General features: G+C 37.2%; 1 protein-coding gene across 3 annotated transcripts in view; it reads left to right on the forward strand.

The window, feature by feature from the left end:
• LOC132927443 (homeobox protein homothorax) overlaps positions 1-17528 on the forward strand; it is a 99608-nt gene extending 82080 nt beyond the window's left edge. For all 3 annotated transcript variants that reach the window (XM_060991972.1, XM_060991974.1, XM_060991973.1), the window contains 2 exons: positions 11037-11095; positions 14771-17528. In XM_060991972.1, the coding sequence (XP_060847955.1) occupies positions 11037-11095; positions 14771-14946 (235 nt within the window). In that variant the 3' untranslated portion in view covers positions 14947-17528. The remainder of the gene's footprint in view (positions 1-11036; positions 11096-14770) is intronic.
• Positions 17529-19295: the final 1767 nt, after the last annotated feature.

Below are 19295 nucleotides of genomic sequence, written 5' to 3' on the forward strand. Positions count from 1 at the left end.
ACATTATACTTTCAAGCTGTCGTGCGAATGCTCTTTTCTTGGATACTAGTAAATATGTGCCGCGGAAAAGCTCGCACAGAGATTCCCTTTATTTATAGGCTTTCGCGCGCACACACATGAGAACGTTCATCGCTATACATGCACGTCTGTGTGTGTATGTGTGTGTACATGCCTCTTCGTCTTTGGAAGTCCTATCACACAGTTTTTCATCACGTCGTCCTTTGGGAACCTGCTGCAGAATCAACCCCTTGTTATTTATGGATCTCGGGCGTTATTTTCACGCTCCAGCGGCCCGTTCCTCTTTTTCGTCGTTTTATTTATTTTTTTTTTACGGCGTAGGGAAAAATAAATCCTACTCTATATTCTCTACATGTCAATAATAACAAAATTAAAAAAATAATAATAATGCAATTTTTTCACAAATTTAATATTATATTATATTTCAGAAATATATATATCTACACATTATATTAAATTAAATGCCTTAAATAACTTTTGTTGTATTTTTAAGAAGGACACTGCAATATTTTATCATAAAATATGTTTTCACAAGAAAATGTATACAATTTAATTATATATATATATAATATTATTTACGGTATAGGTTTATAGTCACTAACTTTTTTTTAGGTTTTTAATCTAAAGTATATACAATAATAACTAACGAATTGTGTGAGCCATTCAAATACATATATACATACTTTTAAATGAAATTAGTATCGAAGAATACGCAGGGTGGATCTTTTATTTTACCGTTGTATATAATATAATATACACACATACACACATAATATATGTATACATAACAAGAATTCCATTGGGATTGTAGCATTGTGTAACTCGGGTAATTGGTTACACTCGGTTGCCAGGATGGATATTATACATAGATGCGTATATTATTATAGATGTATTATACACGTACACAAGCGTTGCAGACCTCCAAACACACACATATATACACGGCGCTCTCACATTAACGCGCTAAGCCCCTTCGGTTCATTATGCAAGATGCACGAGTAATTTGATTTTGATATAAAACCGTAAGCGAGATAATTTAATATACACGCGCGTGGGCCGGTTGAGAGGAGGTGTGGGATGTATCCCTTTTTTCCTTATCCACGCTGCAGAAACGAGTTTGTTGAAATCCGAGTACTTTTCAAATTCAAATCGCCTAATGCACTATATTGCGACGGACGGCATAATATATATCGTGTGCGCTATATTATTATTACGCACGCGTAATTGACGTGAAATTAATACTTACTGGCGCAACGGTGATATCGCTGCGACATAACTATATAGGCGCGCACATAAAAAATATTATACCTATACAATGTAAGTATATTATAAATATATAGATTATATGACGATACATCATAATATTAAAATCGTTATAGTAAAAAAATTCAAAACGTAACGATATCCAATAAATAGAATCATAGCCTCGACGGAATAAAACAGCGCCGGATTGGTAAGATATCGGCCTAATACCGAGTTTTAGAATTTCGAACGTTTGATTACAGCTACAGTTTTTAAATAATTCAAATCAATTATATTTTCTATCAATATTCAATGTTTATACTAATTTATCACAGAAAAATACGACCAAACACTCAAAACCGGCATATATTTTGAGTTCGCCAGACCCAATCTTGCCATGGAATAAAATGAGACATTGTAAAAAAATTTATTAGTTAATTTTTTTATTTTTAATTATGCATAAAGCGCAGAAGTTTAATAAAAACGGTTCTTTGTGAAAATGCAATAAGTATAGATAAAAATATTTCGGATTATTTTAAATACCGGCATTTAATAAAACAACGCACATTTATAACACGCATTTAAATCGCTATTACCTATAATGTTGGAGTATAGAAAAGTTTTTAAATTATAACGAAAAACCGAAAAAAAACTAGTGATTGAGCATTAAATTGCAGTATTTTTTTTTTGGCCAGGTATATTATCTATAATGATATCGCGAGAAAATCAATGAAAAATTGACCCCCTCTTCTTAAAGTACATAATTTACGTAACAATCATCCGACTCGCTATTAAAAAGAAGGCGGTAAAGCGCAAACAAAACGAATATCGTCAAACACAAACGTCACTGGCGAATTGGAAATCATATTATATTACCTACCTATACATTATTATATTATTATTAAGGTAGGTGAGATTCGACTCGAAGAATGTACGGCTGCGAATAAATACACGATCGCTCGTGCACACGCACACACACACAAACACGCGCCCACAGACGAATCTCGTTTTGCGGTCGTTTTATGCGACTGCATCTATAAACACACATACACATTCGCGCGCGTTTAATAATATAATATGTAAGTTTGTGCGCTCTTGTCCGTGTGTATGTGCGCGCAAATCCTCTTAAACAATGCAAAACCGCTTTTGTGCGTGCCAACTATAATATTATTATAAGGGAGACGCACGGGCGAGTGTATTACGTTATTGCGGACACAGCGGGTCGCGCCGGCAATGGGACATGAACGATCGTTATCGTTTAATCGTCTGAAATATTCACTCCGTAGCTCCAAGGACAAATGCGACAACGACGACGACTGCGACGGACGACGACCGCGACGTCGACATCGACATCGACGTGCCATTATATTATAGTACACACACACACATATACAAATATAAATATAATAATATATATATGGATAAAGAGAGAGACACACACAACATACATTCATATACGTACATATAAACGGCCCGGGCAACCGGCCCGGCGTGTAAACCGGTTCACTCGACGTCGCGTTATGGACGGATACGCGAGAGTACATTATTATTACTATTATTATTATTATTATTATTATTATTATTATAAGAGATAATATAATATATTATACGATGTAATAATATTATATTATACGGTCGATCATACTCGATAGGTCTGTAAAAGAACTGTGCGTTTGGATTGAGACGAATGCTTTTCGCGCTTGTTTTTTTTCTGTCGACGTTGAGGGCCCCGATCGTACATTATAATATTATATATACTTCATACATAGACTGGCTATACTTTTCGTTTTCGAAATCTCCTCCGCATCCACGGGACGTCCGCTGCAGTGCCTAACCCGTTATACCCGTATACGCGTATCGTGTGAAAACTTCGGGCGGATATCGTGACAATTATATCATTATTATAATATATGCGTGCGCGCGATCGTTGCACAATATATTTCCACTCGGCTCTTCAAATTATAATAATAATCGATCGATGCACTCTCATCCGGCACGCCGTAGCGCTGCAAAACCTAATAATTGCATTAGCGGCGCACAAAGGACCGGCATGACAACAACACTAGAAGCGTGATAGGAGGCGCGCGCGGGTGTATAAATGTACTCGTGGAATGATGCAACTCGGGGCTAATTTCATCAATATTAGTGTGGAACACCGCGTCATCCCCCCCCTCCCCCGTCGTTTGGCCCACTGCAGAATCCGCTGTCGCGGGCTGGCGTCATCATCGCTATATAGAACGGCGTACACTATTATCGCTCTCTCATCGTTTTCGCTCGCTCTCTGTCTCTCTCTTCGGTGCTCTCCAGCACCCCCTCCCCCAACGTGTAGTATCGTCATCATCGTATAGTCGTAGTCATCGTTGTCGTCGTCGTCGCCATCAACCACATGGCCCATAATCCATAATGGACCGTTTCCATTAGCATACATTGTCACCTCTTGTCATCCGTCTACAGGAACGGTAACGGCGTCGGTGGTGGCGGGTAGACACCACGCCACTTGTGTTATACGCCATTATCACCACCACTCGGTGAGAGTGTCCCATAAAAAAAAAAATAATAATAATAAACCTTTTTTTTAACCACCGCGACGTCATAACTACCATTTATTTTTATGCTCTATACCTATAGTATCTATGTATATAATATATTATTTATATTCGATTTAAAATTCTCAAACTCGTTTCCTTTTTTTTAAATAAACCAGCAATCTTATGTACTTATGTAATATATGTAAGTATACCGGTTTTTCGAACTATCGATTTAATATATTATGTATAGGTACAATAATATTGTTGGTATTTTTTATTTTTCCATAATAAATATTTATCGTGACCCTCCGCCGCGTCGTATATACGCATACGACACAATGCTAGAAGGAACGCGCCGGGCTTTGTGTATCACTAAATCGAATACGAGTTTTATGAACACAATTGTTTTATTAATAATGTTTTTTAATTAAAGAGACACGCGTTAATTATTATTCGCCCCCTTGGTTGCCGTAATAATAATAATATCACCATTCGTCGTTGAACGCAACTAAAACAATTGCCGCGAGAACGCAAGGAAAAAGATTTGTTAACATAAAACGAATTGTCTGTAAAGGGTTGAACAAAAAAGGGGTAATATTCTATCGCCTATTCAATTAACTTCACTGAATTTAAAAAACCGCGAACGATTTTTCAATATACTTAAGTTTCCGCACAATAAACTGACGCTATATATTTATATTAAAATATACATACACCTAAGCGTGTGCTTGCTGCAGTTGTGTGGGTTTACTTATTCTAACTTTGTTGCCACAAAAAACTTACGAGTGTAAAAGTAATATATATATATATATATATGTATATGCGTGCGCACGCGTGTGTGTGTGTGTGTGTGATGTATACTATGTATTTTATGTATACCATATGTATACCTTATGCATATAAGATAATATACTGCACAGCAGATACACAGTTCGAAAATGCAACGACTCGTGCATTTCGTACCTACTTCTTACAACTTTTCGTCTTCGGAAACGATTGAATTTATTTCTTTTGATTAATTTCGACCATAAATTCACCAATCTTGGCGCGACATCGCGTGGCACACCCATATGCAAGTATACACATATTTTATACAGGCATATATAAGTTTACGCATACCAGTACGTAACGGTCATATAATATGTATCACATAATGCAACGAAAGACATCATAACATATATAATATTATACGAGTTGCAAACCGCTAGGAATTTTCATTCGGAGCGCATACCTCCTTTTCCTCCTCTTTCTAACCTTAAATATCATCGGCGTCTTTCTGTGTGCGGCTCGGCTACAAGAGTGTGTATATCATATACGACCACGACCACCGGAAGTAAAATGTTTTCACTGCTGCAGCGTTTAATGACCATAGTTTCTATGCGAGTCGCGCGCGAGTAGTATATGCGTATAGTACCTACGCGTATAGTTTCGGCTTTGGCGTCGGCAAATAACTTTTCTCACCCGGAAAATAGATGGCCAGTCCTCCATCGGATTGGGGGGGAAATGGTATATACATATAGGTATACATGCACTCACCCACGTGGTATATATGTGTACGGCGTTTTTTCCTATTTCGTTCCCGGCGGGAATATTTATCTGTTACGGTCTCGAATTTAGATTGGTTTGTTTGCAGCGCGTACGCTGCTCCGTACATAGCTACCGCGCGGGCGGACACGCTAAGGGTCAAAAATCGGGATTTGGCTCGCCCTTTTCCCCTGTAGCACCGCGTATAAACCGTTACTATTTTTCCCGGCACGTTGCGGCGGCTACGTGTCCCGGCGTGTATATCACCTGATTAGGAGAGACGCGTTATATTATATATGTGTGTTTGTGTGTGTGTGTGTGTGTGTATAAAGCTCGCGCGCGGTTTCCGATCAAAAAAATATCGTTCATAATTCTTAATATTCCACGCGGGACCAACGATTTACCGGACGTACCCAGCTTACGTATGTAATAATATTTATCTAAATTGCGCGACGGTTCACCATTTCCGACGGCTAGAATTCGTCGACTTACGTGCACACACGTACCACTATTGCAATTGGCCGAAGAACAGAGTATACTAAACTTATTGAGTATGTTACCTATATTATATTTGTTTTTATTGTATTAGTTTCATTAACGGATTACACTTAATCGATTATCGCGTACACGCGTTGGTATATATATATTTATAAGTATATTATTATATACTTCGGTGTGCGTGTAAGCGCGCGCGCGCGCGCGCGTGTGTGTGTGTTTGTGTGTGTGTGCGTATAAATAAATGACAGTGATTAACGGAAAGTCGTGTTCTGTCACGGTGAACGAGTACGAGCGACGGCGGCGGGATTAGGGTCGGCCGACCGTGAATGTTTCCCGGGCGCGCGCGTATATATGTATACAGAAAGGGTTATTGGGTCCCGTGCGTATTCCCTTTGCGTCGCACGCAAGCACACACGCACGTCGTGCGTATTATACACACACACACATACACTGCGCGATGTTTGTGCGCTCGAAACACAACAATGATCTTTGCTAATGATCACAAAACCGTGTGTTACTAGCCGACGAATGCCGCGGCCATGCTCCGCGCGGCGCTGCAGCAAGGGTTGTGTGTGCTTGCTATTCTTTCTCCCCCTGTAGCACCGGATCACGCGGCCGCGGTCCCTAATTTTGTTCTGCGCGAAATTGCTTTCGGAAAACTCAAGAGGGTGTCCAGATGTAATTGTCGTAAATTAACTTTTTTCAAGATCCCCTTGTTCGCTCACCGCCGTCCGCCGCCACCCTTGTATAATACGCGCGTACCAGCCACTTGAAACACATGCGTGTTCCCTGCCGACATATAGGACTTTGGGATAAGTCCCTCAAGGGCATTCAGTAGTGGCCACAATATTAGAATAATTATAACATAAAAGGTTATTATATTATATGCGTGTAACAAGTAAAATTGCGACACACACACACATCACTTTACGACGATATTTATATTTATATATTCAAACGAAAAGCGAATCAAAACGATTCGACCGTTGCTAGTGTTCTACTTATATAATATATGTACAATCGCTTTTGTGCTGTAGTATGCACTATGCAGTATCGTGGAGTGGTGAAATATGCATTATATATACATTTATATATACTCACCGTTGTCGCATCATATATTTATGCGTTTATAATACTTGTTCGATGTCAACATAATAATAATATGACTTGACAAGATTTCGGAATTTCTAATAAAAATAATCCAATATCGACGCGTATACACCGCTGTATATCACGGCTGCCCTCGCAGTGTGATATCATAAGAAACTGAGATCAATCCGCGCGCCGAAGATTATAAATCGCGGAAAACCACCACACTGCTGCAGCTGCAGACTGAACGATATTAACCACATTTTTCATTCTTGTTGAACGGCGGTGATATTGTTCCGGGGGAGTAAAGAATGAGCTATTTCGCCCTCTACACACACGCGCGCGTGCATATATATATAACGTAACTGAGTATAACCGGGACACGAGGTATACGCGTGTATTATATATATATATATATATATATATATATGAGGTCGGAGGAGATATGGGAACATTCCTGGACACATTGCGGCAGAGATAGGATCTTTCTCTACAATAACAACGGAATGGTGGAAAAAGGGACGCCGGAGGTGGCGGCGGACGGCGGTCAAGCTTTTGTGTGTGATGGGTTCGCATAAAAGGCTCACCGCGGGCGCGGGGACCGATTCACCGCACCGCACTACCCACGCGCCGCCGAAAAGACCATTCTTGGTTGTTTGAATGGCCGTAAAATTTGTCCACCCGGATAAACGAGGGCCGGCAGTATGGACTGTGGGGAAAGTGAGTGGTTGAAGGGTGGTATATATGGTCGTTTCGGACGGGGATGACGGCGGCGTCGGTCTATAGGTCTGCGGCAGAGAGGGATGTCGTTTTCCATATCTGGCCGGTCGGAGTCGAGTTGAGACCCGGAGATTACCCTCTTGTTTATGGCTGGCTTTATTTTCCAATTTCTGTCTAAGATATACCGAGGCCTAAACGCTAATCTCGTATATATAACCGACAATGCGTTCGAGACGCGCCCGCGGTCGTGCAGTGTGCGTGCGAGCGCTCTTGCGTATATATTATTATTTACGTATACTGCTCGTGTGAAAGGTACACATTATAATATATTTAATATTATATTATACTTCACACATTCTCGATTTCCGACATCCACCCATCTGTAATAATACGATATTAGTCAAATATATACAATATACATGATATACTCTGTACAACGCGGTTGTACCAGTTATCAACGCATGTATAATTATATACCCATGCATACAATATTATCCTATAATATATAAGTGCTTGTGTATAGTATTAATATATATAATATGCACGAACATTGTTGTTGAGTATTCAATTTTGCCATTTTTATTAGCTGCAAGTGTTATTACACGCACGTATATATATATACTATATAAGATCAGACTAAACTGCATGAAAAAAAATCAAGTACGTAGGTTTTTCTTTTTTAAATTATTACGTTATAATTTCGTGAATACAACAACCAATTAAAATACGCGTACCTGCGGCAGAATATATATATATATATAGTTAACAAAATATACATGTACACATGTATACTAATGAGGAGGTACTGCGATATTTTATTCGAGACTTTAAATAGTTGTATATTATACGTATACGCATGAATAAAATAAACGATGTCTGCGAGTCTATGGGACGAAAATTATGATCGTATCAAAAATAATATTCCTACTTGTATGTGTATATTTGTATATATGTATAGTTACTATGAGAATCATTAATCAAATACATGACCCGTTGTTGTCGCTAGTATATTACAATATAATATAATACCTGTATACACGTCGAGTTAACCATATTACAGAAATCGCGTGTGGCACGAAATCAATTTTTCCTTCTTATATTTTACACACACACATTCACTTTTCCAAACAAACTATTGATTACGTGAGAAAATGGGCATAAAAACTATTCCCATATTGTCTATTCACGCTATTTATTATTTACCTATAAGTATGTATCGATACGTAAAAAATACCTGCAACACCATGTTAAAAATTGTTTGATCAATATCTGCAGCATTAAAAGTATATTATTTTCATTAGTTTACTATTGTAGTTCATGTATATATATAATTTTTTTTATTATAGAATTATTTTACTTTAACATTATATATAATTATATTGTGAAATATGTTTTTAACCATCGTCAACAGCTTTTATCTGAGTTTTTTAAAATTATTTATCCCCGTAAAATTATAAATATACATTTTTATTATTATTATTATTATCAGTATTATTGTACACACACACACACATATATATATATAATATTATAAAAATTAATTCATCATTTCTTTCGTGTAGCCCGACTAATGTAATTAAAATGTAAATATTGTAATTTAAAAACAACGATTAAGATAACGCTTATGTCGATTTCTCAATGACAATGATCATTAATAATTGTAGGTACAGTAATCGCCCGAGACACGCTTTAAATAACTTATTTATTCCAAAAAAAAAAAACCATATATATAGTGTTAAAACGCGTAGAATTAATTTAGCGTCTCTGCGGGAAAATGAACTTTTTAAAGAAATGTTACATTATAATTCGATTTAAATTATTGTTTGTTTATTTACTAATGTATATACGTAAGTATAAGTACATCTAAACAATTGTACATCATTCTGACATAAAACACAATTTTCGTGCATTTTAAATAAATAATAAACAAGTAGACAACATTATACAGTAGAAATAACGATTTAGGTATAATTATAAATATTTTTGTAAGCATAAAATACGCAATGGCGTTATGCACATATTCACGCATTTCGTGAGGAATAGGCTTACACTTTTAAGATTATTTTATTTTATATTTATTTTATTTTTTTAATCTGATAAGAGAACCAAATAAGAGGGAGGGGAGACTATTGATTTTGCAATTAATGCAAAACGCGTGATAATGGAGTTGGACGAATACTTTTGCCCTGCTAATGACAAAGTTTTTTTTTCAACACCCTTAATGCGAGGCTATATATATTGTGAGACAAGAGAGCGAATTTAGCTGGTGTTCCTGTAGAGACGTAGTCGTCGCGGGTGAGGATTAAAAAGACATCGACTTGTCCGACGAATTAACACGATAAGAGAACGATCGGATTTCTCTTGTGTATATAAATATATATACCCAACACCGGTATAGAATTCGGGTCCTGGAGATTTATGCGCGTTTTCCTTCTTAAGCTCACGCGCTGAATTACGAGAAAATTGTCACAGGACTTCATCTCTACAATCGCCCTCGCAAATTATTTTAATATATTATATTAATTATAAGACTCTTTTTTACCTATAAACGTGAAAAAGTGCCGATCGTTCGCTAGTATGCTGTATCCCCTGTAGGTATTGTTGTGCGCAGAGAAGCCTTCGAGTGATTCTCATTTTCATCATTATAATATACTATAGTCCATAATATATATTATATACGCGAATCGAAATATTAAAGAAATAAAAAGGGCTGGAAAATTAGGCGTCAAGCGAACAGCTGTTACAGGCGCGTTGATGGGGGTCGGGTCATATGTCAGGTCGGGGTTGTTAGGTCAGAACTATCGAGTTATGTGCACCGGGTGTTTGTAACGACTTCTCCTACTGGTGCACACCCCCACCCTCACAACACTATTTACAACGTCTCTAATCGGCAAAAATACATTTAACGCATATTATTTCGACCCTTATTTTCGGGTTTTCTTCCTCGGAGACGGCTGCGTAGCGTAGGTATGAGTTGCACACACATGCAGGCTCGCGTTTTCCAAATTTAATAACCAGTACCCAAGTATATTACACAAAAACCAAATCATCGGGTCAGAGTAATATGCGCATTCCTATACTATGTATACGCGCGTAACTCGAGACAAACGACGAGTTATCGACCGAACTACGAGCGTACACAATATATTATTCGTATATTGAATTACGCTGTTGCAGTGGTGTATTTTGACTGTAATCGATATTGGAAGTCTACCAAAGATTTTTCGTATACAAATTATACAATATATAATATAATATACATACATATACGAACGATTAATATATCCGTATTGATATCAATGAGATGTAATTTTTTAGCTTTGAAAACTACCGATAATCGCTATGATTCAATTCCAATCAATTCATATTATATTTATAAATTATGTACTTAATATAATTGTTTGTTTGTTTTCGCAGGTTTATAAACGCTCGACGGAGAATAGTGCAACCTATGATCGATCAGTCTAACCGTGCCGGTAAGTCTCAAAAAAATAATACAACATAATACCTATATACACTATATACATATTATTAGTTATTAGTTATTACAATGGTAGTGCCTTATTTATACTTGATTCCCATGAATTATAATAATAATAAAATTCTGTAAATACAATGACATAATAATGTCGTTTGTGGCACCGCGTAAAAACGTCGTAATTGTTATCCCGCAAAAGTTTTGGTTCAGTATTTCCCCCCCCCCCGTCGCGATATAGTCGTATAGTCGTCGTCGTTGTTGTTGTTGTTCACAAGATACGCGGTAAATCGTTTGAATCAGGTGGTGGCGAAGCTGTGTATATGTATATATATAGGAGGACCGTCGTCGTAAAGCAGAACGACTATTCGCGGGGGGTCATAAACGCGCGGCGGTGGTGGCAAATTGTAATGTTTTCCGCGATGCACCTCAGGTCCAATTACGCGAATTTTCCAGCCCAGGTTTTTCCTCTTTCTCACACGCACTTTCTCTTTCCCCCCTGCTTTATACCCCCATTTTCCGTGGGTTTTTACGGCTATTCCGAGACGGTGGCACACAACTTTTGACTGGCAATTTCGAGGGGTTTTATGGCGCGATAAACTTGTTACGACATGCTTGATTTTCGTGCACCCTCTCTCGCGCGTCGAGCCGGTTACCGTTTTATTCCCGTTTAATGGAAATTTTATTTTTACTGCAAGTCATCTAGACCCTTTTTTTTTGATGATTGTCGTCTCCTCTCACCACGGCGCGCACGATCGTTTTAATTTTATTAGCAGCAAATTGCCTTTATACGACACTTTTGTTTTTATTTGCCCCCGTATAGCTGCACTCAGCGATCTCTGTCCCCGTGTACGTATGTATACGTGAATGTGCAGCACGCAACCACCAGGAAACAGTTACGGTCAAACCAACTATAAACCAACCACTCGCGCGGCTTTTATTATACTATAGCACTATATATTATATCAGTTTTAATCCCGAATCATTGACGTTAAATCGCGGCAGAGAAAGGGTCGCGCCGTTACATATATATAAATATATACAGAAACGAATGTCATCGTGAGACATGTAGCGTAGTTTTATATGTATATATATAGCTAGGTATTATATTTTAAATGTATAATATATTGGATACGCATCATCTCATATGTGTGTGTTGTTTTTTTTTTTACTTTGGCCTACGAATTGATTTCAAAAGTTTCTCAACTGTGTGGAATAAATTGTAAATAATAATAAAAATAGAACCGTACACATACACACATATTATAATATATGTAATGCTTATAACTTGTATACGTGAGTGTTACTTCGAAGTCGATCATATAATATAAAAATTATAATATACCCTGACCCCTTAACTGTATATACGGCGCACAGTATAAAGGGCCTCAATTCTATATTTCCGGTAGTATTCGAAAAAGAAATCTCCCGAAAGCTTTAACAAGACAAGTCTCGTTGGTCCGACCTCCCGTCCAAGTTTTTCCACCCCTCATATATAATATATATATATTACGACCGACATTATTTTATACATTTTACGAAGAAAAGAAATAAATGCGTACCGGATATAAAAACCACCAAACAGTGCTGTTCCGCCTCATCAACTCTGCTAGCGTATATATAGTCGTTCACTCCCGACACGATAACATTTCCTCGGACGTTTTGAAAATGCTTCGACCCCTTTTATTTCGGTACATAGCTCACAAACTCTTTTCGCGTAATTTGGACGCATCATCATCATCATGTATATATATATAGAACATTTTTTGTCGGTCGTGCCACATCTCGTGAAAAAACATTCTCGAAACTTTTCGAAAGCTTTAACCGAGTACCGAACGTACGCATCATTTGGTACATAGTAATTTTACGATATACGATCTAACATAATATGAAAGTGAATATAATCTGAGTGCGACCGAGGGTAGCAGCAGCAGTAGCGGTAATAAGAGTAGTCGTATATAATATATGGTTAGAAGTCGAAAAGAATATTAGGCGACGATATCTATAATAGTATATTAGGGGCAGCGAGGATTGAGGGACAATGCTGTGATGTAGCGCGAGCGTGCAAGGACATCTTGGATATATCTACTGGCTGCAGTGGGGTGGTGTTAAGAGTAATCTCTGTTAATATCCATTACCGTGTTTGCGCACGGGGTGCTTCGTGAAAGCAAGGGGGAAACTTTTAGTCGCTGGTTTATAACTGCGACGACTATTTAGAACCGTTTGTTTTGTAGGCGACGATATTTCCGCGTCGTCGCGACTGTCGTCTGCATACGACCGCCGCGTCGTGGTGCGATACGCGAAGCCATCACGGAGGAAAACGACATTATTATAATACTGACTTTTATACTGATTATATCGCTATCATCTCCATTATTATTATTATTATTATTATTATTATTATTATTATTACTACATTATCTTCTTTATTATGATGGCAATGCACCAACGCTGATTTCGTGCTTGGTCGTCGTCGTATATATAGCGGGCCAATTAAATTGCAATTCAAAAAAATCAGTCGCCGGGGGATTACACGGCTTTCCACTTTTCTGCCGTCGAGGTCCTAATCATTTCTATTCCCGAGAGCATTTCGCGCCCCGTCACTCGGCGGTGGCGGCGTCGGCGGCGATGCTCTCGTGTGTGAAACGTTGTGTTGTGTACATGTCGCTTTCTGGTTTTTGTTTGGATATATATGCGATCGCAGTACTATGTGTTTAACGTCTCGTGAAATATATATTATATATTATTATTATTATTATTATTATTATTATACAGTGGACAAAACGGAGAAGAGATGAAACAAAAGCTTTTAGTGTTTCGTCCTTGGCGCAACGCTGTTTTTTATTATTAATAATATATTCCCGTTCTACTGTTTTTCGTTTCGTTTGGCGTTGTTAACATGACGTCGTTTACGCTTTTAAGTATAAATTTATCCTTCCTTTAAAATTGATGTTTTTAACAACGACTGTAAAGAACTGCAACTGATGTAGCAGTGATTTTCGTGATATACCTTTAATATTCGAGTATTTGTATATTATGCAATTCTATGTTATATATATTCTGCTGCTGCAATAGCGATTTACACATGAATTTCTCCAGTGAGGCGAACGACCGCGTCCACACATAATATATATATATATATATATATACGCGGGAATTGGGAAGTACAGTAATGGTGTGGACAAGGAATATATATATGTATATGTATAGGGACAACAATATATCTTGTCGCTAGAGGTCCCTTCTCGTGTTTGGGGACAAGAAAAATGGACCTCGACCCCGAAGGGTCTGTGCGACTGCAATCCGTCAATCCCCAGCAGTATCTGATAAGAAAAAAAAGTGCTCGCTTTGGGACAGACCAAGTTTTCACCTCTTCCACCGCCTGCAGTATAGTAATAGTTGTAATAGTAATAGTAGTGGTAGTGTTTCCTTTAAGCGGCAATAAATTACTATTTCGTCGGTCCAAAGTCGTTTTCGCGTGAAACGATCGCGGTAGATGACGCAGCGGCAGTTTCTTCGACGTATCCTCAACATCATATATCGTACTATATCATATTATACATTATATAATATATAATATGTTATGTGTAAACAACACAATCGGAATATAAAAATCGATTCGTGACTTATTTGTACATGGACATCGTAGTTATTATTATTTTTATTTTTTTTTCAGTATTCTCACCGCATGCCGGCCCCAGCGGAGCGTACAGCCCCGAGGCAGCCGGTCTCGGATACATGATGGACGGACAGTCTCAGATGCTCGCAGCGGCAGGTCACAGACCCCCAGGCGACCCGGCCTATCACAACGAATATCATCATTACCCGGCCCAATACTACGGTCATTTGTAGTACCGTAAATTACAATCTGAATTCTAGTACTCGTGTTTCATTACAATGATTGATAACAATCTGGTTGACTGATGTATATTTTTTTCACTGGTCGCTATTATTATTTTATTTTATTTATTATTATTATTATTATTATTATTATTACTATTTTTTTTTAATTATGTTTAAAATAAGACTATACGGATTGTTTTTTTTCCTTTTTAATAACGATTAATTAGCCGGTGTTGTAATTAAAACATTATTGTCAATGTAATAATTTACAAACGAAAACATTCGATTTAAACAAAATCATAATATTATGCTGTGCGTCGCTACCTATCTGTTTCGCGTTATGTATATATTATAATAGTGCCAGATAATTCATCATTATAATATGTGTACACGCATAATATTATTGATTACGATGTAAGGCGGTTATTGCCTATAATTTAGACCTATTTTTTTTCATTATTGTTTAGTCGACGTAAACACGTTAGTCGTGTATAGTAGTACGTAAGTATTATATACATTTATAACAACAATGTAATGTGTCCGCGTAGGACAATGTTAAATGTACGCGTGTTATGTATATATAGGTACATTGCATTACAATGGCAATTCGATATTATAAAGCATATTAATGTGTATATGCGCGCTTAATGTGCATGTGCATTATTACCCGTCAACTCGAAATACGATATTATTGTAAACGGTATTTTCAATCTTATAAAATATTATAAATCACGAAAGAAAGTTCGAGCGTCATTTCGAATTGTAATCAGTTGTAGGTATAATACAAAAATGTACAGAGCACACCAGCCAAACGAGCTATATATGATTACCTATATTATAATACACATATATAATATTATATATATAGTTGCAGTATTTCCTTTATAGCATCGTCAATTTTCTTTGTTTTATCATTATATTATTCGTTTTCTGGCGGCTATACATGGGATTTGACCGTTTTCGATTATGTTTTCGGGTGGTCCTTTGAATCCACGGTCTACAGCCTTTTGCGGAAGACCTGTCGTTGCTACGCAGTAATTGATATTTAGCTGTTCCAATTTTGACTCTGTTACTACGTATAACGTAACAAGAATAATAAAATATATCGACATTTTAAAACCTAAATTTGCCGTCATCACAAAATGACAAAGTTACACATGAGTATATATTGTACAATCTCGGATCTTTTTTTTTCTAAAAAAAAAAGAAATATATGTAATATTATATTTCACGTACTTTATAACTACTAGTCATGTTTTATATTTTATATTACCATATAAATATTAAAATGATAATTACGATTATTCTAATAATAGTGTCGTAACAATATCTGTATTGACATGTATAATAACTATATGAATCCGAGAAAAAATATTTATTACCTAGCGTATGATTTCACGATTATTTCGATATTAATCTGTACAATGTCTAGAAAAAGTTGAAATTTATTTCGTTTGTTATTGTTTACACGTTTTTTTTTAGTTACCAAAAATTTTAATGGTGAATTATTTTTCCGAACATCGTGTCTCGCGGACAAAACAACTTAAAAATTAAACGTTCCGACCGGTATACGGATATTGGCGGATTTTCATTTTGATTTGAAAAGAATAAATATATATATATATGCAAAAAACGCTGCAGTGTATATTATATTATGTACACAAAATAATAAGTTGTTGTTTTGTTTTCACATATGAAATATTATTATTGTTATTCGTTATTTTCTATATTACGTCCCATCTCGATTCATATATGATCACATTTCACCTATTTTTTTTTTTTTTACTTTTAATACTTTTTATTATCGCGATAATGTTTTATTGTTATATTTACGAAGTAGTGTAATAGGTAATTTTTTTATTATGTTTATGAAAATCAACATCGTCAATAACAACGCGGTCTACGCACATCGACAAAATAATACGATGATGTCTGAATTACAAATCTTTTTGTTCTTTTATATATATATATATTATATATATATTATAAATACGTGCTAGACATTGCTTTTTTTGTGCCAGTATAATACACTTGATGTTTTTTATCTGTATAAGTATAATTATTACGTACCTATAAAATGTATATATTGTAATAAATGTCTTTTACTATTTTAGCTATACATTATAATAATAATAAGAGGAAACTTTTATGTACATACTACAGTAGGTATATATATAGTCATCGTCTGATATACAAATATATATGTATGTGTGTGTATATACATATTATATGTGTATGTGTTTGTATATGTGTCTCTATATATATGCATGTTGTATAATATGTTCTTTTTTTTTTTTTTGTATGTTCTTTACATAATATATATAGTTGGTTAAGATTTACATGTTTGATGGAAGAAAAATGCGTGCAGCAGCAACTTGTACATATAGATTGTAACGTTTATAGTTGTGTATAATTTTTACAATGTGATATATAATAATGATAATTAATAATAATTAATAATATTAATATGATGATTATAATAATGTATAATATGTAATCATCACATCATAAACATAATAATTAATGATTAATAATATAATAATAATAATAATTATAAATATAATATATATATATTAATTATATAATAATAATTACAAGAAAAACGTTTAGTATTTTCTTTCTTATTTATATATATATCTATATATATATATATATTATTACATATTATTATAATATAGGTATATCTTTTAAGGAACGTGTACAAAATCGCTATATATATATATATGCAAATAAAATATGTTTTATGCAATTCAATTTATTATTTACATATATATAGACACACATAATAATATATTATTGTGTTGCCGACCGAAAACAACCAACCCGATCTCATCGCTCATTAGCGTAGGAACTCTTATTATGATATAACGGGTACAGATTGTACACCTGCGGCACTTATAAGTATATTATATAGTACCTATTCTACGTTTGTGCGGTATATTATTATCATATATATATATATATATATAAATATGTATGTACGAATCCTAACCTAACACAACGGATTCGATGATATCGCAAATCGGCCATCGTCTGCGACAACGTGCGCCATTTACCCGCAATGTTATTCCTAATTCCGGACGCGATCCGGTGACCAGCGTGCAGTTTGCGTGTGTCGTTCGCGCCTGTGCATAAGGACGCACAGTGACACATAACACGTAACACGTAGTCGCCGTCCGTCCGGATCACATATCACACGTCGCCGCGCGAGAGCTGAAGTCTTAACGTTGTAATCGTCATCGAAAACCGGTTACACGAGCGCGCGCGCGCACACACGAAAACCAAGTGCGTTTGTTATTATTATACCGGTGGTCATGATAATAATAATATAATATTATTGTATATTATTAAAATATAACATCATCGTTTTATACAATATGCACCGTGGCCAGTGCCGACGTGTACGTGGAAAAAAATCGTGTTTGGGTTATCGCGAGAATATAGAGAGGAGATGGAAAATAAAAACTGTAGAAATTCGCTCCGTCTTCGGGCGCGCGACCTCTCTTCGCTCCGGCGGCGACCTTTCCGCCGCCGCGCCGTCGCGATATACGACGACGTTTAGGGGCGGTATAGCCGCCACACAAAGCGAAAACGTGAGCGCGCGCGCACTGTACGCTCGGTCGGTCGTCCGCCGCGTGCGTGTGTGCGCTCGCGTTGGCGGCGTGACGGAGTGGAATCGACGTGTACCGCGGCGGCGGCGGCGGCAGCAGCAGCGGAGACGACCGCCGCCGCCGCGCGCGCGTATCCATGGCGACGCGGCCAGGCGGCACGGGGCGTGTACCCGTGTCGTGGACGTTGACAAATGATGGACGTCCTGAGCCGGAGCCGTCGTCCGCCCGCCACCGCCGCCTCGTCCGTGCGCGCCGCGTCCTGGCGCCGTGAAATCCCGACTCTGCCCCGCTCCGCCGTCGACGACTGTACGCGCGGGCGCACACACACACACACACACATTCCACGCACACATACATAATATATATATACTGCTCGACGCCGCCGCTGTTACCATTCATCCACCACCCGTTTACGCGGGCGGCGCGCGCGCGCGGGCGTGTGTGTGTGTGTGTGTGTGTGTGTACATGTATATATAGGGTTCGCATAAAATGGCAACAGACATACACACACACACACACACACACACAGACAGACTAAAAGTGGTAAAATAAAAGTTCGTGCGCTTCGTTTATGGTACACGTGGGTGTGTGGGTGTGCGCCCGCGATTCGTGAGCATACGATATATATAAGCTCTGCCGAAAACTACGGCCGCCCCTCCCCCTCCTACCCCCCTGCCGTTTTGCGTTGTATATATATATATATATATACGTGGCCCCCGAAACTCTCATTTGTCTTGCAGCTTGCCC

This window comes from Rhopalosiphum padi, chromosome 3 (genome assembly GCF_020882245.1).
Source record: "Rhopalosiphum padi isolate XX-2018 chromosome 3, ASM2088224v1, whole genome shotgun sequence".
Classification (NCBI taxonomy): Eukaryota; Metazoa; Arthropoda; class Insecta; order Hemiptera; family Aphididae; genus Rhopalosiphum; species Rhopalosiphum padi.